The following is a 23,307-nucleotide window of genomic DNA, read 5'->3' as shown; positions in this document are numbered from 1 at the left end:
CCTGGGCACAGCGCCTGGAGCACAGCCAGTGGCCGCCGAGTCTACAGTTAAAGTCACTTGGGGCAGGGAGTGCAGGAGGGTGGCGGCTACAGGTACACTCAGTGCGGAGACTGTGGAAGGTGTTGTAGCATGTTGATAGTTTACAGTTTGTAGGCAGTGAGGATCCATGAGAGTGATTTGAGTGACAAATGTCCTAGATACAGCTAAGAACTGCTTTCATATTATGAAATATTTGACAAAATACCTAGAGGCCAAAGAAACTTAGGGACAGATTGTTAGAGTTAGTACTAATTGAAAATGAATATACAGTACTTCTGAGATTAAAGGGACAAGATCTAATATGCAGCAAATTTTCAGAAACATAACTGCTTTGTAAATCAAAGAGCCCATGTAAAGATTTTGAAACATAATAGTTATTATTTGATCTAAGGTAACGAACACTTACAATACCTGTATTAGTAAACCTTGTCTTAAAACTTCTACAGAATTTTTACCTGAGTGCCTATAGTTAGTATTTTAAAAGCAAAAACAAATGTGGTTTCCAAAAATGAAAAGGATTAAAACAACCACAATTTGGATCATAAACCCACAGAAATAGTCTTCTGCTGTGTCTGAGTGCGCGTTCACAACCAAAGGCTGGGGATGCAACACGGTTCCCACTACTCACCGCCGGCTTCACCAGCAGCTGGCCCATGACGGCGAACATGCGAGACAGGCCGACCGGGGTGCACACTGCGGGGAGAGGCAGACAACGCTTACTGCGAGCACACAGACCGCCAGCCTGCACACCGCGCTAAATCAGACTGGCTCTCAGAAAGTTCTGTCTCCGCTTCAGACTCGCGGTGTCTGTCGGAGGCTCCTCAGCATGGTCAAGAGGGCTGGCGAGTCACTTCCTGTACTTGACGAGGGACAGGTGATGGCTAAAGACTGAGGACACGCGAGCCTCTAGCACAGTGGTTCTCAACCTTCCTAATGCCATGACCCTTTAATACAGTTCCTCATGATGTGACCCAACCATAAAATTATTTTCGTTGCTACTTCATAACTGTAATTTTGCTACTGTTATGAATCGTAAATTAAATATCTGATATGCAGGATGTATTTAGGCGACCCCTATGAAAGGGTCGTTCGACCCCCAAAGGGGTCGCGACCCACAGGTTGAGAACTGCTGCTCTAGCAGCTGAATGATAAGCATTTTCACTTACAAGAAGCTAAAGAAAACCAACTAAAGAACAGACTGATTTCAAGCACTAATGAAACTGAGAAGCAGACAAGAGTATCTAAAAGTGACAACTATCATCTTAAATCCTTATAACTACACTTATCTGTTTATAATATCCCTGAGACATGTGGTGACGTCTTAAGTAAAACTAAGCAAGTTTAAAATAAAGACTGTAATTGATCACACACAATTCTATCATTACCATTCAAAAGTAGAGTCTAGTGTCAGAATAGTTAAGGGTATGGGGGCCATGTGCGTGCACTTGAATATGTGCATGTCTGTGTGCATATGTGTGTCTGTGTGCATATCTGTGGGTGTGTCTGTGTGTGCAGGGTTTGTGCATGTGCACGCGTATGTCTATGTCTATATGCGTGTATATGTGCATGTCTGTGCGTGTGTGCCTGTGTGTCTATGTGTGCATGTGCCTGTGTGTGCGAATGCCAGCATGTGCACGTGTCTGTGTGCATACCTGTGTGTGCGCCTGTGTCTGTGTGTGTGTGTATGTCCCTGAATGTGTGTCTGTGCCTGTACACATGTGTATCTATGTCTGTGTTTGGGGGGGGGGGGTGTCTCTGTATGTGAGCATGTGTGCAACCATGTGTGTATCTCCCCCTCCACCCACCCTTTACCCCAACCCTGTGAAAGAAGTTTTTCTTAGAGAACAACACAAGTGTCTTATTATTTCAAGGTTTCAGTTTATCAAAATTTACCTTGATATAAAAAAAGTTAAGGGCCACCCGGCCAGCGTAGCTCACTGGTTGCAGGTCAACCTATGAACCAGGAGGTCACGGTTTGATTCCAGGTCAGAGCACATGCCTGGGTTGTGGGCTCAATCCCCGGTGTGGGGCATGCAGGAGGCAGCCGATCAATGGTTCTCTCTCATCATTGATGTTTCTATCTCTCTCTCCCTCTCTGAAATCAATAAAAATATAAAAAATAAAGTTAAGGGCCAACTTTTTCAAACTCTCCAAGCTGTAAGGAATGTCATCGGAAAATTTCCCATAATTCTCTAGAACACAGAAGAACTCTCTTTTCCGATCAATATTAAGTCAGAAAAATACTTACAGAGAAGCAGCAAACATCCCATGAGTGATACACAAGAGTACAAATAGGGCAGGTAGAACTCCCAGAGATCTGTGAAGAAAGTCAGTGTTTTTTAGTAAATCCAAAACACTGTACATTGAGATAGAGGCTGACTATGAATTAATGTACAGTAAACATCGTAATTGCCTATTTGGACCTAAACCATGTAATTTCTAAACAGCACAACAAAAAGACCTAAAATAACCCCTTTGCAACACTTGTCTAGAAGGAGAAAAAAAGCCTCCGTGGAATTTTAAGAACAGAAACCAATTAACAACAAAAAGATACTCTGCACACAGGTAACACCTGAGCAGTCATTGCTTTCCTAAATGTCTCTAAAGGTTTCTTACTTCTGTAAACGAACAAGGGCTCACTACACGAAGAACTATTTCAATGCTTTAAAAGTGAGTGGTGAGCAGGGCTCCATGGGAGAAACTGGTTCAAGCCGCAAGCGCACCGTACAGAGACTCCCTGCTCGCCGCGTCCTTGTCCACGAGCGCGGAGGCCACCCACACCATCCCCAGGACCAGCAGCGCCAGGAGCAGGAGCATGACCAGCGTCTCCAAGATTCGGGCTCGGAGTCCCTGAAAAGTAAGTAGAGGCATGATTTTAATATTGTATTACATCTCATGAACAAGTAGGTTTCTAGCCATAGATAGAAAGCATAAAATTCCTTGGGAAGGGGTGGAAATTTACTATTTATCAGCAGAAAAAAACGTGAAGTGCTTACAGTTTGTAATGTTGAGACTGATTTTTCCAAAATTATGTAAAATAGCATTAGCTTTGAGGAAAGTACAAAAAAATATTATTGATCCAAAACATTTTGCAGAATCATCCTAAACAATTAATTACTTTCCTCACACACCAAGGAAGCAGATTACCCAGTCTTTACCTGTGATCCTAATCAAGGAAACAGGCCCGTCCAGGCGCTGGGCCAGCGGACCTCTCGCAGCTCCTGGCCTCCAGCGCCCTCTAGTGAGCAGCGGAGGACTAGCCCGGCAGGAGAGACCAGAGATGGTCGGTTTATACCAGGGATACAGATAGAGCATCCCCTTCCCATTAGAGCCTTCTCCCTACTCCATGAGGCTGGGACCTAACAGTCATTATGCACCATTTGTTTTCAATATAAACAATACTGGCCTCAAGGCCAAACTAGAGACCATATTTTTAAATTGAAACCCACTAGACAAGGCAAAACAAAAAGTTAATGCGGAGGGGAGGGGAGGAGTGAGGTGAAAAACCCTAAATCACCTTCTTGGATTCTTATTACCCAAGTTACTAAAAACTTCCTTATGCTCCTGAAAAGTCACCAAATGACTGATGAGCGGTCAGAAAAGGTGTCTCCTCTGCAGCTCATGCGCACTGACCACCAGGAGGCAGATGCTCAACGTACAGGCATGGAAACATGGAACAGACTGATAAATCTCAGAGGGAAGGGGGGAGGGCAGGAAAAGATTAACCAAAGATCTTAGAAGCCTGGTGTACAGATTAGTGCACCAGTGGGGTCCATTGGCCTGGCCTGCAGGGATCAGGCCAAAACTGGCTCTCTGACATCCCCCGAGGCTCCCGGATTGTGAGAGGGTGCAGGCCAGGCCGAGGGACCCCACCGGTGCACAAATCTGGGCACTGGGCCTCTATTAGTTATTATATTAAACAATTATAATGATGTAACCACAAGTACAGCATAAAGGTTAAGATGATGATGATCCATGTAGGAAATGACTCGCCATTTCTTTTTTTTTTTAAATATATTTTATTGATTTTTTTACAGAGAGGAAGGGAGAGGGATAGAGAGTTAGAAACATCGATGAGAAAGAAACATCAATCAGCTGCCTCCTGCACACCTCCTACTGGGGATGTGTCCGCAACCAAAGTACATGCCCTTGACTGGAATCGAACCTGGGACCTTTAGTCTGCAGGCCAACACTATCCATTGAGCCAAACCAGTTAGGGCTCCTCTGGCATTTCTTAGCGGTGAAGCTTGTTTTCCTGTGCGCTGTCAGGGGAGGCTCCAGGGTCCCCCCCTGTGAAGCCTCGGAAGACAGCCAGGAGTCTCTGAAGCAGGGCAGACAATGGTGATGTCACCTACAGAGCAAAGGGTGGAGGGTTTGCTTGCAGCCATTTTGAATGGTATGGTTCCCTAAGCTCGGGCTCCTGGGCGGGACGGGCCCACTGTGGGAGCAGCCCCAGCCATGTGGCCTCTGGGCTGGGGTCGGGGCACTGACAGGAGCCAGCAGCTCCCGTGCCTGAGGCCTGAGTGCAAGGTCCTCTGTCTCTGACCCAGGAGCCATCACAATAGCACCTAACTGGCCAGTAGTCTGGGAGCCCCTGCAGTCGGGACAGCTGGGTGACAAGGGGGGAAGCGAACAAGGTGCTCTGGAGAGCGCACAGGGCCATGCGGGGCGGATTATGGCCATGAGAAACTCCAGGATCTGGCAGTGAACTCTCAAGCAGGCGGGAGAAGGGTCCCTGGCAACCACTGACCCAGACCGGGAGCTGAGCTATGAAGGGACTGAGACAACCCATGGGCAGCTTGGGGCAGCTCCTCTCTGGGCAGGAGCAGGAAGGGGTGCCCTGGGCACAGGAGACCAGCAGGCCCTGCGAGGTCAGCCAGAAGGGACTGTCCCGTCGCTCCAACTACAGCCATGGGGAACTATGTTTCTTGTATACTTGGTGCTCTTCTGTATTTTCTAGAGTGGATGGATATGACATAAGTAATATGAGAATAAACTATTATTTTTAATTTCCTATTTTTTTCTTAAAAGAATTAACCTTTAAGCATCCTCAGTCCACTTACGAGGCAGACAGTGAGTGGGGGGCCAGCCCCCCAGCTCTAGCCACAGACGGCAAGGGTGCAAATCCTGGTTCCATAGCTGACCACCTACCACTTCGGGCAATTCCTAAACCTTGTGTGCCTCAGTTTCCCCTTTGTCAATGGGTTTATTAGTAATGCCCCTGCCTGGTGGGTGTTTCAGGATCAAGTGAGTTAATATATGTGACATGGTGCCGAGAAGGCTCCGGCCCGGCTGAGCCGCCCTGCCTCGGTCACTGGTTTGGCCTTGGGAGCTCACGGTCACTTGTGCTTCTGAGTTACATGTGTACCACCTTCTAAGGCCAGCTTACGCCCACGTCCCATCTTCGTCACTCCACGTACAGACCTATAGGAAGCAATCCCATCTTTCTTAGGATCTGACCACCTCCCAGTTATCCCAAGAGACACACAGCTCATTCTACGGTCAACCGCACACATGCACTGCCCCCCACATTTCTCTCTCTCTGACCCACTAACCCACTCCCAGGCCCCCCAGCCCTCCACCAGCCTGTTTCACCTGCCTGGACCCTATGGTGAACCTGTCTACCTTAATAGTCCAGCATCAACCACACTCTAGTACTCCCATCCCCTTGGCTTCCTCCAGCCCCACTTCAGTCCATGAATGGCTCCCTCCTGACTTCTCAACCTGTTAAAGAAACGACACAGTCATGAGAAATGTTTGCTACCACATTCCCACGTGGGTCCCGTGTTACCTGGCAATCTTTCCATGGATCTCTGGCTGACTCACAACTCCCTCATGATTTTTTAATATAACAGTTTATTGATTTTTAGAGAGAGGAATGGTGAGTTTGGTTTTAGAATTAAGTTGAAGGTACCTGTGAGACCGCTAAGAGGTATATGCATATTGGCCTCAATCACCCAGGGGAGCAAGAGGAAGAGAGAGAAAAACATCGATGTGAGAGTGTAATATTGATCACTGTCTCCTGCACACCCCCTACTGGGGATCAAGCCCGAAACTAGAGCATGTGCCCTGACCAGGAATTGAATTGTCAACCTTTTGGTGCACAGGATGATGCTCAACCAACTGTACCACATCAGCCAGGGCTACTCCCTCATGACTTTTAAATGTTCTCCATCCTCCAGGGTCCTAATCTCACCCCCTACTAACTTTCTTACAGCTGCAGCTGCCCATGCTTCTGCCTCACTGAGACAGAGCTGGGCCTCCTGCACATCCCCTCAGCATCCTCCCCCGACACTCAGTTTCTCCATGTCCATCATTATTTCCTTCGCTGGCTAAGGTCCTCTCCCAGGGCTCAGCCTTAGACATTCATGCTTGCATACGCTGGACCAGCACCTCTCAAACTCCAGCAGCACCAGAATTCCCCGGGGCTCGCCAGCACCTGCAGACCAGCCCAGGTGGCACTGTGCCCTTCCGATGAGGGTGCTCCCTGCAGACTGCTCTGCTCCTCCCCTGGGTGATCTTGTCCCCTCATTTGGCCAAGGACTCTAGCGTTTATGTCTTTAGTCCAAATCTTACCATTGAGGCCAAGATGCATAATCCCAGCCTCACAGGTCCCTCCAACTGAATTCTAAGCCAAACTCCCCGTTCCTCCTGGAAACCTGTCCCCCTCATGCACAGGCCTCATTAGGTGCGCCCTTATCCAGCTGCTGTTTCTACAAGAAGCTCTGGGCCCATCCCTGCAGGCCTTCCTGCTGCGGCTGCCCATGCACACACCTGCTCCTTCCAGTCCTACTGCGCACCGTCCGTCTCAGAGCAAATGTGATCTTTTCAAAACGCAAATCGGGTCGTGTCACTCTCAATCTCAACTGGGAAACAGAGGCATGAACGCAAGGACACAGAGGAAATATCCGGTCTCGTGAGCGCCACCCCCACCAGCGAGGTGCCACACATTTACCATTTACAGTCACCTCGCTCCTCCTGCCACTGGTGGGGGGAGGGAGGGATGCAATTCCACAGCAGAGAGTCCGCTGCGCAGCGGCTTCCCTGGGCCGAGGGAGACCCCAGGCAGCGGCTGCTGCCTGAGTGCTCAGACCGTGGCCCCTGTGGCGGAAGAGCTGAATTTTAACTTCATTTCATTTTAAGTAGTTTAAGTTCATACAGTCCCACCTGGGTGATGGCTACCATGCTGGTCGGAGCAGACTGTAAAAAGCCTGCTCCTAACAAAATCTGATGCAAGCGCTCTGTGTTCTCAGGCACTTTCTGGTCATTTTTCTACATTTAACCTTGATTTTAAATCCTTTGAAAAGCAGTTTAGTTACAGTTACCTCCTTATTCAACAAGTTATAGCTCTATATAGAGTTTTAAGTAGAATTTATGTCAAAAAAAGGAAATCTATTAAATTCAGAAACTTCCCACTTCTATTTTTAAAAAGAGTATATTCTCTCCTTTAGAAAAATAGATAGTATGCAACCTAAATATAACCCTACCTGAAAGTGATATTAGGATTAAATAGGCACATATTTGTTCACATATACTTACAAAGTCCTCCACCAAAAAAAAAACTTGTGTGTGTTTTAAAAATTATATGTGAACAACAGTCTTTCTAAAAAGATACAAGCTATATAACTCCAGGAGGATGCTTTTCCGTTATAGATGTATTAGTAATACCAAGAAGAAATGTCTAAAATATATATTCACATGCTTAAGTGGTCAAATAAGAAATATTTAACAAACGAAAAATTTTAAGAAACAAAAAACCCTCTGCAGGCATATCATAAACTCTTCAAAAATTTACTTCAAATTTATTAATATTCCTTTTGAAAGATAGTGAATAACTCACAAAAGGAAACCTGTCCATTTCAGCTATCAACCTCCATTTTAAAAGAGTAAATGAGCAAACACATTCATAGGAAAGGCTGCCACAGAGCAGGTGTCCACGTTACTGAATGTGAGTGCCGCTCATGAAATATTGAAGATAATCGATGTAGTAAGAAATAACTGTCATTCTGACTTAATCCACTAGGAGGCTAGGACAATTATGTTTCTCTCTTGCTAGTTTTATTCCCTTTGTGATTAAATGAGACAAAATCAGCTCAACTTGAAATCAACCAAGTGTCACAAGTATGAGCTATAGCTAAACTAGTAGAAAACATAAACTTGTTCATTAAATGCAATGTGCAGATTTTTACCTTCAACCACTTCAGGACATAGAAAAAGGGTGATGGGACCACAAATAACCATAAGCTCCATTTGTTAATTCAGCCTGGCTCATCCAGGTACCCAAAACACATCAACTGTTACCTATACTTTTCTTGAGATCATAAAAATATCACAAAGCCTACATGGGCTTTGCAATGTGTAGTGTTGAGGTTTTTAAATTTTTGTGTGTGAGTCTGTCTGCAAAGTAATGAAAAGCATTGTAAGAGCTTTTATCGCCACCATTAATCACCAGCAAGACAGCATATAAGCAAAAAATATGCCCACTGCTCATCTTTCCATTAGGAGTCCGAATCGGGAGCAAGGAGGCCCCAAGGGGAAGGTTCCCATAAACTCCCTCTGACATACGCTGAGCTCAGAGGGCCAGATGTCAGAGGACCTTCCTGAGACATCCTGCCAACGCCAAGTGCCAAAACACTGTCGAGAAGGAGGAGGCTTCCACTGTTCATCTGAAAAGCAAGGCGTCTGCTGAACAGCTCAGAGCCCTCAGCACGGGGACTTACCGCCACCAGTGCACCGCGACACACCACTGTGAAGGCTTCGACTGTCACCTCGCACCAGGATGCCATGAACTTCGTGACATTTTTATCCCCAGTATGAACACCTACTCTAAGCCCTCCCCAAAACCATAAATCTAACTTATTGTAATTAAACTCCATCCCTTTTATTAAGATCGTAGGGTTACAAGCACTCAGTATATTAGTAAAGAGCACCATCGAAACAAAGTACTTTCTGCCAATGAAATACCATAGAGTGTTTAAGAAAAGTGAGCTATATAATTAAGTACAATAGTCTCATACCAGTATTATTTTGGAAATTACAATACCTCAACACTAACAGCTCAAATTAGATTTAAAAAGCTAGTAACTAAATACACATAGACTCGTAAATCTCTTTTTAGATTTAAAAAGTGCTGAATGTGCAAGGTTAAAACACTAAAATGGTTATAATTGCTTCTTGAAATCTTTGTGCTGGTCAACCATACATTTAATTGCTCTGTACCAAACATCAATAAAGTAAAAAGCACAATGTACTTACAAAAGCACTAACAATAAGCTGATATGTTTCTATGGTGATGAACATGTAAACAAAACTTGGCCTGGACATCCTGACCTCTGGGATGGCATGTAAACACCACTTTATATACTATGTCTCCACCCATCAGGAAAGCCTGGGAACATTTCTGCACTCACAGGACATTTAAAATAAATATCGAGCCATTGTTTTCAGCTAACAAAAAGGGTCTCTTAGTAACATGAGGATCGGGTTTGCTCAGCATGACACGCAGACCGCACCAAACACGCATGCCGCCGGCGGGAAGATGGATAGAAGCTCTATGAAGGACAGGAAATAAAGGCAGATGGGAATCCTCTTTACTGCGAAGGAACTTCACACACACAGCCATGAGAGTCCAGCATGGCCCTCTTTGCTCTCAAAGTCATTGTAAGAGCAGGACACCCAGAGTTTTGGTCACAAGCAAAAAGAAACAGCTTTATAGAAAGCTTTGTGAAATTCTATAGGGAAATGTTTTTTAATATCAATATTTCCTGCAGCTATTATATACATACTCACTTAATGTAGTCTATACAAGATAGGGAAAATTTAAACTATGAAGCGCTTAAGTTCTTAAAACTTGACAGAAAGAAAGAACTTTAGGCAAAGTTAAAATAAAAACTCTAACATCACTAGTTCACTGAACTAAGATGTGCATTGTACTCAAATTCATGGGCAGAAGTTTCTCATGATATTAGCAAAACAAAAACCCACCAGACTGCAGGTAAATAATTAATGCGGCAAGTTTCCAACATGTAAATGAAAGAACTGAATTGTGAAAAGACTGCTGGGACTTTACATCAAAAATCTGAAACGTAATTCTAAATTTGGAAGAAAACCTCTCCGTATAGGGCCTCACACTGAGACGAGGTAATGGTCAGCCAGGGGTCTTTCCTCTAGTTCTGTTCCAACAAGTCTCTAGTTAAAAGCTTCATGGACAAGAGGACCTGGGACCACCGTGTGGAGAGCTGCCAGCTGCTTTTTATGTCACTGAATCTTCACCATCCCCTGAAAGGTATAAAATTGTATATTATATATATTTTGCCACAATAAAAAAGTATATCAGTAATGAACATAACAGTTTGAATTGGTGGTTACAATTGGGCAGGTTGGCCCGAGCCTCCAACCCCGACAGAAATACACAAAAGACAAAATGGCCTGGAAACAGGGAGGAGGGAAATGCTTAAAACATACTTAAGACAAACCTACCGTTTTAGTAAAGAAATCAAACAACATAAACAAAGGCTTCTTCTACTAGAACATTCTTTTCCGTAACAGCAAGATCATCCTGGGGTCAGAGGCTCAGTCCTACAAGGCACTTCCCATACAGAAGTGGCACAACCAGGCGCCAGCCCCGATAATTTGCAGCAGGAGGATCACAGGGTGGTACCATCACATTGCTACAGCCCAGTGTACAAGATGTGAAGGTGCAGGACAGAATCTAAAGCAATGCCACACGGCAATTTAGATAACAGTGTCATACTGCTTATGTGGCAAAGAGGGCATTTACACAAAAAGCACTAGGAATTGTAAAATACCACAGAAGAGTATGTGCCTTTGCGTGCGCGCACGCGCGCGCGCGCGCGCACACACACACACACACACACGACCCAACCCCTCCCATGCTCAATAACAGCTATTAGGGGTGCACACATGTGAGAGCATTTCATAGTTTTCTAATGAGAACCAGTCAATTGGCATTTTGGCTTTACCTATCAGCCGGTTTGAGTAATATGAGCCTATCACCAAGATATAAATCACCTTTTTTTTCTTTCTATTTTTAAATAATGAAAGTACATTGTGTAGCTTGTATGGCTGTAAAATACCTGAGGACATACCGCCCAACTTAAAGGAGCATCACCACCACCGCTGTGGTACCCAGGTGGCCTCCCAACTGAAACCTTCACACCATCCTGCCCAAAGGTAACCACCAATTCAAACTGTTATGTTCATTATTGATATACATTTTTATTGTGGCAAAATATATATAAAATTTACCATGTTAACCATGTTTAAGTGTATAGATCAGTGCCATTAAACACATTCATATTGTTGTGCAACCATCACCACCATCATCTCCAGAACTTTCTCAACTTCCCAAATTGAAACTCTGCACCCCTTAAACACTCACTCTCTTCCCTCTCCCCCGAGCCCTGGCCCCCACAGGCTACTCTCTGTCTCTATGAATTTGATTCCTCGAGGGACCTCACATAAGTGGAATCACTTTGTTTGTCTTATTGTATCTGACATTTCACTTACCATAATGTCCTTAAGATTCATCCATGTTGTAGCATGTGCTGTCCTTCCTTTTTTAGGCTTAGTAAGATTCTACGGTATGTGCAGACCACATTTTTTTATTTATAATGCATTGATGAATACTTGGTTGTTTCCATCTTTGGGCTATTGTTAATTACGCTGCCATGAAAATGGGTGTGTAAATATCTGTGAAGTCCTTGCTTTCAGTTTTTCTGGGCACATAACCAGAAGTGGAATTGCTGAATCACATGGTAATTCTATTCTTAATTTTTGAGCAACCTCCATTTTACATTCTTACCAACAGTGTATTTCTTGGCCCTGGCTGGGTAGCTCAGTTAGTTAGAGTGTCATCCTGATACATCAAGGTTATGGGTTCAATCCTCCAGTCAGGGCACATGCACAAAGCAACTAATGAAGGCATAAATAAGTGGAACAACCAATCGACCTTTCTCTCTTTCTCAAATCAATAAAAAAATTGTTTTAGGAGTTCTGATTTCTCTACATCCTCACCAATATTTGTTGTTTCTGGTTGTTTTGTTTGTTTTCCTGACTGGTGGTGTCGAGGCCTTTTCATGTGCTTACTGGCCATGTGCATACCTTCTTTGAGAAGTGTTTATGCAAGTCCTTTGCTCCTCTTTTAATGCTGATAAGTCTCATCACTGTCATGTTCCTCATAGCTGCTCTGGCTGCCTTGGCTCTCTGCTCTTCCCTGAGAACCTGACTCCCTGCTGGTCCATTCCATAAGGTAACCTCTTGGAATTTTTATTAGAATTGCACTGATTCTAAAAAATAATTTGACAACTGATATGTTCATCATAAAAGAAATTCATAAAGATAGAAATATCTATCCATTTACTTAGGTCTTTCTTAACATCTTTCAATAAGATTTTTGGTTTCATATATTTCCATAAAGGTTTTACATATCATTTATTAAATTTATTTCAACACTAGAGGCCCGGTGAATGAATTTGGGCATGGGTGGGGTCCCTTGGCCTGGCCATTAATCAGGGCCAATCGAGGCCATCTCGCCCAGTCCCCAACGGGGCCGATCAGGCCGACTGGCAAGGGTGGGGGGGAGAGGGGATGGGACGGACCACAGGAGGTTGGCCAGCCACGGGAGGTTAGCCGGCTGTGGGAGGTTGGCTGTAGGAGCACACTGCTCTGCCATGCACAGAGCAGGGCCGATCAGGGGGTTGAGGAGCTCCCCCTGTCACTCACAGAGTAGGGCCGATAGGGGAGTTGGGGCACCGCCCCCTGTCACACACAGAGCAGGGCGGATCAGGGGGTTGGGGCGCCACACCCTGTCACACTCAGGGCAGGGCCGATGGGGAGGTTATGGCTCTACCCCGTCACACACAGAGCAGGGCCCGTGGGGGGCGGTTGGGGCGCCACCCTCTATCACCCACAGAGCAGGGCCGATCAGGGGGTTGGGGCGCCGCCACTGTCACACTCAGGGCAGGGCCGATGGGGAGGTTATGGCTCTACCCCGTCACACACAGAGCAGGGCCCGTTCGGGGGGGGGGGGGGGGGGGAGAATGAGGCGCCGCAACCTGTCACACACAGAGCAGGGCCGATCAGGGGGTTGGGTCCGCCGCACCCTGTCACACACAGAGCCGCAGGGCGATCAGGGGGTTGGGGAGCTTCCCCCTATCAGGCACAGAGCAGGGCTGATCAGGGGGTTGGGGCACCTTCCGCTGTCACGAACAGAGCAGGGCGGATAGGGAGGTTGTGGCCCCGCCCCCTGTCACACACAGAGCCGCAGGGCGATCAGGGGGTTTGGGCGCTGCCCCCTGTCATGCTGATCCCGGTGCCAGGAGGCCTCGCGGCTCTGCTGATCCCGGTGCTGGGAGGCATATTACCCTTTTACTATATAGGATAGAGGCCTGGTGCACGGGTGGGGGCCAGCTGGTTTGCCCTGAAGGGTGTCCTGGATCAGGGTGGGGGTCCCCACTGGGGTGCCTGGCCAGCCTGGATGAGGGGATGATGGCTGTTTGCAGCTGGTCACACCCCCTTCAGGGTGGGGGTCCCCACTGGGGTGCCTGGCCAGTCTGGGTGAGGGGCTGAGGGCTGTTTTCAGGCTGGCGGGTGACTGAAGCTCCCAACTGCTCCTTTTTTTCTTTTCTTTTTTTTATTCTGGGCCAGCTTTAGCTCTGAGGCTTAGCTCCAGCTCTTAGGCCTCGGCTGCTGAAAGCAGGTATCTGGTTTGTTTGGGTTCTATAATCGAAACACTGTTTCAACTCCAGCTCTGAGATCCCAGCTGGCTGAAAGCAGGTTTCTGGGGTTTTGTTTAACTTCTATATTTGTAACAATGTTTCAAACTGCAATCTCAGAGGCCGGCAGCGGCAGGCGGGGAACGTTGGAGTCCTCCGTCACTGAAGCAAGCAAGCCTCCTGTTCGCTTCAAGCTGCCTGGCTGCCGGCCGCCATCTTGGCTGGCAGTTAATTTGCATATCGCCCTGATTAGCCAATGGGAAGGGTAGTGGTGTGACACCAATTTGCATGTTTCTCTTTTATTAGTGTAGATAGATATAGACTAGAGGCCCGGTGCACAAAATTCATGCACGAAGGAGGGCGGTCCCTCAGCCCAGCCTGCACCCTCTCCAATTGTCCGATTGCCTGTGGGATGGGGCCTAAACTGGCAGTCAGACATCCCTCTCGCAATCTGGAACCGCTGTCTCTTAACTGCTCACTTGCCTGCCTGCCTGATTGCCCTTAAACTGCCTCTGCCTGCCGGCCTGATCACCCCTAACTGCCTTCCCCTGCCAGCCTGATCTCGTTCCCAATGGCCCTCCTCTGCCGGCCTGATCTCACCCCCAACTGCCCTCCCCTCCCGGCCTGCTTGCCCCCAACTGCCCTCCCCTGCTGGCCTGATCTTGCCCCCAACAGCCCTCCCCTGCAGGCCTGATCTCGCCCCCAACTGCCCTCCTCTGCTGGCCAATTTGGTTCTGATTGGTCGGTTTCTATGCCAGTCAGAGTCAGAAGTTCCGCCTCCTAGGCAGCCATTGGCTCCCCACAGCACCCACATTTGGTTCTGATTGGTCGGTGTCTATGCCAGTCAGTGTCAGAAGCTCCGTCTTTTAGGCAGCCATTGGTTCTTCACAGCACCCACATTTGGTTCTGATTGGTCAGTTCCTACGCCAATCAGCGTCAAAAGCTCCACCTCCTAGACAGCCATTGGTTCTTCACAGCACCCACATTTGGTTCTGATTGGTTGGTTCCTATGCCAGTCAGCATCTCCGGGCCTATCTCTGGGCCTGATCAGAGAGGCGGGGCTGAACAGCTGCCCCCATGGAGGCAGGGAGAGAAAGAAAGGCCTGGCTGCTGGAGAAGCCCGGAAAGAAAGAGAGAGAAAGAGAGAGGCAAGTACTGATCAACAGCTGCCACTGAGGCTGCAGACCAAACCCTGCCTCTCTCTCTGGGTCTCAGCCCCCTGGGCCATCAGTGCTGGGTCGCCAGGGCATCCCAGCGCTGACTGAAGGACTTCCGGTTTGGTCAGCCTTCAGTCATTACAACCCTGGGCTTTTCTATATTAGGATACCTTGGACTGTCTTGCTATTAAAAATGTATTTTTAATTATATTTTATTTGTTGCTGTTATTTATTGATTTTCTATATTAATTCTATATCCACCTTCCATAGTAAATTTTCCTATTTGAATTAACAATTTATCTTTAGATTCTATAGGACTTTTTAACAGACAAATCATCTGTTAATAATGACTATTTTGTTTGTTTCTTTCCATTTTTCCTTCTTCTTTTTTGTTTTTTTTAAATATCAATTTGTTGTTTCGCTTATTTTTTAATATGTTTTTACTGATTTTAGGAGAGATGAAGGGAGAGGGATAGAGAGCTAGAAACACTAATGAGAGAGAAACATCAATCAATCGATCAGCTGCCTCCTACACACCCCCACTAGGGATTGAGCCCGCAACCTAGGCACATGCCATGACCCAGAATTGAACCACAATCTCTTGGTTCATGGGTCAACACTCAACCACTGAGCCACACCGGCTGGGCTCCTTTTCTTCTCTAACTGCACTAGCAAAGAACTCAACTACAGTGGTATTTATTATTGGAAATAAAAATATTTACGCTGGCTTCCAAATTTTAAATTAAGTACTTTAACGTTTTACCATGAAGTACAATGTCATTTGTAGGCTCAGGGTGGGTGTCTTCATCAGGTTAGGAGACTCGAGTTCTCAGCTTGCTGTTCAGTCTCACTGGTGACTGCCCTTCGGACATGATCCCTTGACTGCATTCGCATTTACTCTCCTCATATGAATTCCAGTCATAGGTTTCCTATGGTGAACCAACTTGCACACATGAAATACACTTTCTGTGATGATCTTTTGTATACATGGCTGGATTCAGCTTAGTATTTTGGGATTCACAAGTATTCATAAAGAATGGTGCACCATACTCCTTTCTCATACTATCTCTGTCTGCTTTCGGTAACAAGATCACACTGGTCCCATAACATAAAACTGTGAGTGCTCCATCTCCAAGTCTCTAGACAAATTTGTATGAAATTGTTAGAGTTAACTATTCTTTGAAGTCTGGTAGAAATGTCCTGGAAATTGTCTGTTCCTCATTTTCTTTCTATCAAAATGAGTCTGTAGAACGTTCCTTTCTGGCAATATTGAGGATGAGAGTGCCTTAATTCCTTCTGCCAAAAATCAGCTGGAATGCTAGCTGGAATGCTGTAAAGCCCCTGGAACCTGCTTGTCCACTAACTCCGTGCGTCCACTGCATCGGCTACTCCTCGCAGTGCTGGCTTTTCCAGACATCTGGTCGTCATCAGAGTGCCTCTCATCTTTACATGTCGACCCCTTGTCCTGCATGTCCTGTCACCTCCTGCCTCTTGGGACGGTGGGTCTGGTTCGGGGTGAGATGTCGCGGTAGCTCCACCCTACACGTGTGAATGCTGGCCTACCTCTCAGACAGCAGGACCCACATTCTCTACTTCGGCAGAGTAAGTGCTGTGCTGTGTGCTGACGTGGGCCCCCAGCACCTGGCTCTCTCTGTTCCTCACAGCCACATGGTCTCAGTTTTTATTAAAACCACCTCAGAGGAGAATCGGAAGAATCCAGATATACTTAGACAATTGGAAATGCTAATATCAATTTGCTAATAGATGCAAGACTGGATAACATCTAATAGGACAACAAAAGGAAATGCGGGGGCTAGCCTGTGTACCTGGAGGAAATCAATCGCCTCTCCAGCCGACAGAATGCATCTGCACAGCTCTGGGTTTCCCACAGGCTGACACCTAAGGAGCCTAAGACAGCCAAGTCAGCAGAAAAGCAGCCCAAGTGCTCGGGCTCCATTCCAGAGCCCAGGTGCCCAGGCTGTGTGCCCGGGAGCAGAGGCCCGAAGAAAAGACTGGGTCCCACCCATTGACAAATTCAGAGCTGATTCAAGCAGGGATCACAAAGCCTTCCAGATCTGGAAAAAGGTCAAAAAGGCCCCAAATTAACAAGTAACTGAGTTACTACTATGTTCCAGATAAAGGGCCAGTAAACTAACAGAGGAGAGAAAGAGCCATTGGGGACGCTGGTAGAAATGGGCCAAATACGGGCTGTATAAAGTGACAGCCCAAGTTGAAGCTATACTTGGCCAATACTTCATAGAGATCAGAAGATTATCACTGTGACATGCTGAATAAATCAATTTACTGACAAATAAATATGAGTCTAAATGCCAAATAAATATAAGATTTTAACAATCCAAACACCAGCCTCTAGGGTGAGCCCTGGTCCAACAGGTCTGTGGGGTGGATCATAATTATGTAAAAAGCTCTCTAGTCAGCATTAAATCTGACATTTAACTTTACTTTCAAATAAAGTTCTTTCTAACCAAGTGTGGATAGTTTTCAATTCCCCCAAAAAAAGTTTTAGAAAAGAGACTGTAATTAACAATGACTATTTCATTCAATTGTTTCATGAATACTGGAAGTATTAGGGCCAGTTTAGTTAAAAGTACAATTACTTTAATATCTAACCTGGTGATTTTTATTTCCTCCCTCCCCAAACTTCTCCTCATTTAACAGAGAGCCCTGGATTATGAAACCTTTGTTAGTAATTTAATCATCATATAAAATAAAGTTTGGAGTTTAGATACCTATTAAACATAATACCTTTGTTTACTGCCTGTACTAGTAGAAGACAAAAGGTAAATGAATGGAGTGGGCTCTGTCTGTGACACCTAAGTTCTCACACTGCTTTGCCAGCACCGAAAGTGATCCCACACAAATCTTCCTGGTGCTTCTGTATCAACTCTCGCCGCTGACACGCCTGGCTGGCCCCTAACAATCACGCCGCTTTGGGCCACGGTACTTTGCAAGCAAAGCAGGTGAGGTGACCGTGCCCCTCAGTGAGAACAGCCAGCCCATTCCACAGGTGCAGACGGGAGAAAACGCGCCTGAGGTCCCTTCAGCAAGGAGAACGCCAGGGTGCAGGCCCCTGCACGGCACTGTCAGGCAGTGGAGAGGCGTGGGGCTGAGGTGGGAAGCTCCTGCTCTGGCAGCAGAGAGGTTGGAAGCCTGTGGAACTCCAGTTCCAAGGATGCGACCATCGCCAAGTGCAGGGGAGTGAGTGGGTGGTGGAAACTCCTCTGCCAGGCAACCAGCAGTGATGCCATGAGGCTGCCACCCTCCGTCCAATAGGCAACTGCACTGACACAGTAACAAAATTATGTCCTTCCAGGAACTGAAGGATGGTTAGTTTAAAATCTTTATAAACTCAAATAATTTTTAAATGAAACAAGTGTACTCTTTCCCTCAAAATAATACTTTTCTATCCTCGGAGATGCTACATGCCATGCTTCCAGGTGGGAATCGCTCAGTGTATCACTATAGCCGCACCTTTTACAGCTGAGTAAGGGTGCAAAGGGACCCAGCATATAACATGGCCAGAACCGGGCACCTCTACATTATCATTCTCGTCCACGTTGGTGCTCTGGAAAAATACCAGTCCTCCCACAGGGGGAGGGCAGAGGAATTCTATTAATAAATTACTGAATGATTTTTTTCTCAAAGGTGTTGGGGAAATCAAATTAACACATAACAACAGTGAGTGAGATATGACTCCATTTTCCGTAATAAACACCAAGATCAAAACGCGACCCTGGGTGAGTTTCCGTGCAAGGCTCCCAGCAGGCGTTTTCCTTTCTATACGGACGGGACTTCCTCCCACCCGAAGCCCAGCCAAATATGCGCTGTGCCACTAACACTAAGCAGCACTTCCTTAATCACTCATTTCCAACAATTTATGGATGATCAGTGGCAAAAAACGAGCAAAAATAATGAAAGAACGCAATGAAAGCTCCCCGGACCGCACTGGACTTCCTACTCGCGTCTGCGGCCCTTGAAGACAGAGGCCTGATACAAATTAGCCGCGGGAAAGCCGTCTGGCCATAAAATACAGTACAGGGTCACTTTTATGTAAGTTTGCCAAAAGGGACATAAACCAGGACAATCTCAAACTGTGACACAGGATAGAGACATATTAAAGCGCTCGGCCTCGTGCGCGGCTGTCATGGCGCTCGCTTTATAGACTTCCCGCACCAGCACCCAGCCCCTCGCTCCACCTGGTCAGTCTAATTAATTAGGAAGGAAGTTACCCCAAATTCTGTACTTTTTGCTTTTATTATCAAGCACTCTGTTTGAAGTTACAGGAGTTAACCTCTTAATCCCGCAGACCGCGCGCTCTGCTCTGGACACTGGGGGATGTCTGCCAGGCCTGGTAATTGGTCAGGATGTTGCTGTCACTCATGTTAAATTTTATGCTATGACTTCAAATAAAAGGTGGGCAGTAAGGTGAGGCACACTGTACAGTTACTCCCAGAAACATCTTTGGTTTTGAATTATTCCATCACTGATGAGGTTTTTTTTTTACTTTCATTAAGTTGTTGAATTTTTTCCTCCTAACATTTTAATCCAAAGTAAGATGTTAAAATACAATATGAAAGGAACACATTCCTAACTCCCACCCAAATCCGTCAGGGTCCTTATACGAAGGGAAAACACCGTAGGACATGGCCCAGACGGTCCAGAGGCCTCCCCGAGGCGAGGCGAGGCGAGGCGGGCAGAGAAACCCGCACAGCTACCTGCAAGGCGACAGGAAAACGCACTGCCGGCCCCAAGACCCTCAGTGTACCTCTGAGTGATTGAGATAAAAACTGCAGAGAAAGAGTCTCCCACAAAACAAACAAAAACCAACAGAGGCGACCTTTTCATCAGAAACATTAAGATGTCTGCATGGGGTCAGGTTCAAACACACATGAACACAGAATATGTGTAGATGACAGGGAAATCCTCTAAGCGTGATAAACATTTCACTATAACAATAAGTTAGAGCTCCAAGAGAAAAGGCACTGAAACAGCCGCTTCATCAGAGCCATTTCCATGCGCCGACCGTGCTGACATGGAGTGGGGACAGCTAAGAGATGGCGCACAGCACAGAAACCCGCAGGGGAAGGAGGAGAAAGGCTTTTAGGGACACGGTCAGCCCCCCAGGCCTGAAATGTCCTGTCTGAATTAACATGGTGGTTTAATTAAAAACTATGTAGAGAATTCTGCTTAATTTGATTTTCAATTCAAGCTCTGCATCCGCCCGTGGCGAGTGGCCAATTTCCGCATCTCGGCACAATATGCAAGGGGCTGCTTTAAAATCGATGCCCAGGGGAATCGATGGAGGAGGGGCCACAGGCCGTCAGGGACGCCACAGACTGAGACACAGTAAAACGCACCAGGAGGGTGGCCGAGGAATATAAAGCGACTTGAACTCAACCATATTACAAGTTTGTCATTACTCAGGTTATTGTGCTGGGCTACCAATTAGAGGTGTTTTCTAAGCTCTCTTCAATGTCGCTGGGAACTGATGTGTCCAACGTCACCAGCGAGCAAAGAGCTTCAAAGGCATCAACAGAAATACATGTACTTGCCAGCCGAGGGAGCATGTCAGCGACTCGAGGAGGCTGCAGTCAGTGACCGGTACCCCTGCAGCGCTGGGCCCAGAACGCTGAGGCTGCAGCCAGTGACCGGTACCCCTACAGCTCTGGGCCCAGAACATCGCAGCTTACCGGGAGGCGGGCCTGGGGCCATACTGCTGCCTTCCTTCACAGAAAGGCACAGCCTGAAGCTCCCGTGTGCTGTGCACATTCACACTCAACTGGACAATGCTAATAACCCTTGCAACTTCCCTGTAATTGATTTAAAACCGAAAGAGTATGAATATTTTTAAATAACATGTCATGATCACCTTCCCTGGAAAGCTTCCCAAACATCCCTAGGACAGCCTGGCAGCCTAGTCTGGCAGTGGGGTGACTCTGCTTCAGTCTAGGTCATTCTAAAATGGGAATCAAAATGGGACCTTAAATCTCTGAGCTGTGGGAACAATGAGGAGCCGCCTCTGCTCAGTGGCCTCGGATGACCCCCGACACCACTGCATTTTCTAGGACAGGTACTAGTCAACGCAGGCAGCTCTGGGAAGATGGCAAGGACAGCTGACGTCCAGGGGCTGGCCCTGGACTGCGGGCTTTGCTTTACATGTGGCCTCCTCCCATTGGGCCCCCATACACAAGGCCACTCACCTCAGAGGAACCCTCAGCTTGGGCGTCTCACCTCTGCACTCCGGCCTTCCCCAGCACTCAGCCTCCCCGCAGCCTCCAGGCCACTCCTCCCTCACCTTCACTGTCACCCTCCTCCCTCAGAGGCACTAAGGACCCGCTCTTTGATTTGGTTTCTACAGCCTCCTTCATTCCACCACTATCTAGTCAGATCAACAGCAATATCTTGAGTGCTGCCTCCTCGCCGTCTTTTAAAATTCTTGGCTGTTTGGGAATTAGTTGGGCAGCCGTGTCAACGGGACCCCACAATCCTTCATTCACCACGTCAGTGCCCTTTGTGATCCCACAGAGGAGCTGGTGAGCCAGAGGGATTTGATGACAGTAACGGAGTGAATGTTCTTTCCTTCATGTAGAGAGAAACTGGGAGCACATAACTTAGAGGAAAGAATGCTGTACGGGGGTGGCGGGGGGCTGGGAAGAGATCAACCAAAGAACTATTATGCATATATGCAAAACCCATGGACACAGACAACAGTGTGGGGAAGGCCTGGGGGGCGGAGACGGAGGGGGTCAGTGGGGGGAAAAGGGGGAACATCTGTAATACTTTCAACAATAAAGATAAAGTTTAAAAAAGAAAGCTGCACAATGGAGGGGTGAGGTGCTTCCTCGCCTTCCCGGACCCCTCCTCCGCGCTACATGCAAACAACACAACACTTCGGGAGCTCAGGGGTTTTCCTTTACCCAAGAGAATAGTGACATGTCACGGTTTTTGTGTCCAGTTTTTTTTTAATTCTAGAGATAGTTGCTAATTCAGCTCCAATAAATCAAGCCAAGTCCCTTTCTAGTTGGTTAGTTCACAAGAAGGGGGAAATAACTGGGAGGCAATTATTTGCAGTTTTTAAAAATTATTTAACTAATAACTAGACTTTTATAAAAAGCATAAAAGTAGGTACACCTATGAGACCAAATGTGAAACTATATTTAACACTGAGCTTTCCAGGTTGTTGTCTGCAGTGGGCAGATTCACACGCGGCAGAGACAGAAAAGAGAGTTCTGCATGTGTAAGGCAAACACCGACAGCGACTATAGGGACATGTGCCCCGGCGCTATGTGATGGGCCAGGCGGTGAGACATCTTCATATGCCGGTGCCACCACCACACGGCGTCTCACCTTCCTTTAGTGACTTAGATAAAACAGTAGATGCAAAAATCCTTTACAGAAGTCCTGTGCCCACTCCCTGCCACCTGCCCATAAAATCCCAACAACCCGGCGGAGGACTCGGGCTGCTCAACCAGTCTCCGCACCAGGCATTCCCCTTCTCAGAGAAGCCCACGTACTGCTCATGCCTGGGATGCACTAGGCCAGCGGTTCTCAACCTGTGGGTCGCGACCCCTTTGGTGGTCAAACGACCCTTTCACAGGGGTCGTCTAAGACCATCGGAAAACACATATATAATTACATATTGTTTTTGTGATTAATCACTATGCTTTAATTATGTTCAATTTTTTTAAATATATATTTTATTGATTTTTTACAGAGAGGAAGGGAGAGGGATAGAGAGTTAGAAACATCGATGAGAGAGAAGCATCAATCAGCTGCCTCCTGCACACTCCACACTGGGGATGTGCCCGAAACCAGGGTACATGCCCTTGACCAGAATCGAACCTGGGACCCTTCAGTCCCCAGGTCGACGCTCTACCCATGAGCCAAACTGGCTAGGGCATGTTCAATTTTTAACAATGACAATACATCCTGCATATCAGATATTTACATTACGATTCATAACAGTAGCAAAATTACAGTTATGAAGTAGCAACGAAAATAAATTTTGGTTGGGGGTCACCACAACATGAGGAACTGTATTAAAGGGTCACGGCATTAGGAAGGTTGAGAACCACTGCACTAGGCCATCACCCGCCTACTCCTCCTGCTTTGCGGGTGGGTCCCAGCTCCAGAGCAGGCGGCCTCTGTACCTCCCGGGGCTCTCAGGGCTCGCGGAACCAAGACCTGCGCTCCTCTGCACTTCCGCAGCGGCTGCAGTCTACAGTCCACCACTCCGCAGGCTACTCACCTGCCTGACTTCCCTCGACACCCTTCCAGTCAGGAGCCTGTCTTTCCATTTCTGTCCCTGGCAAGCTCCTATAATAGCAGGATAATTACTACCTAGTACATGCTTA

The 23,307-nt window shown here is 46.9% G+C and overlaps 1 protein-coding gene across 11 annotated transcripts in view; it reads right to left on the bottom strand.

Annotated features, from left to right (window-relative positions):
• LMBR1 (limb development membrane protein 1) overlaps positions 1–23,307 on the bottom strand; it is a 118,807-nt gene that overhangs the window by 53,528 nt on the left and 41,972 nt on the right. For all 11 annotated transcript variants that reach the window (XM_023744521.1, XM_023744523.1, XM_023744524.1 and 8 more), the window contains 3 exons: positions 2,763–2,889; positions 2,288–2,356; positions 668–732 (listed from right to left, as the gene is read on the bottom strand). In XM_023744521.1, coding sequence (XP_023600289.1) covers positions 668–732; positions 2,288–2,356; positions 2,763–2,889 — 261 coding nt within the window. The remainder of the gene's footprint in view (positions 1–667; positions 733–2,287; positions 2,357–2,762; positions 2,890–23,307) is intronic.

Source organism: Myotis lucifugus, unplaced genomic scaffold (genome assembly GCF_000147115.1).
Source record: "Myotis lucifugus unplaced genomic scaffold, Myoluc2.0 scaffold_471, whole genome shotgun sequence".
Lineage (NCBI taxonomy): Eukaryota > Metazoa > Chordata > Mammalia > Chiroptera > Vespertilionidae > Myotis > Myotis lucifugus.
The sequence above is the reverse complement of the archived record's forward strand: the minus strand, read 5'-3'. Positions and strand labels throughout refer to the sequence as shown.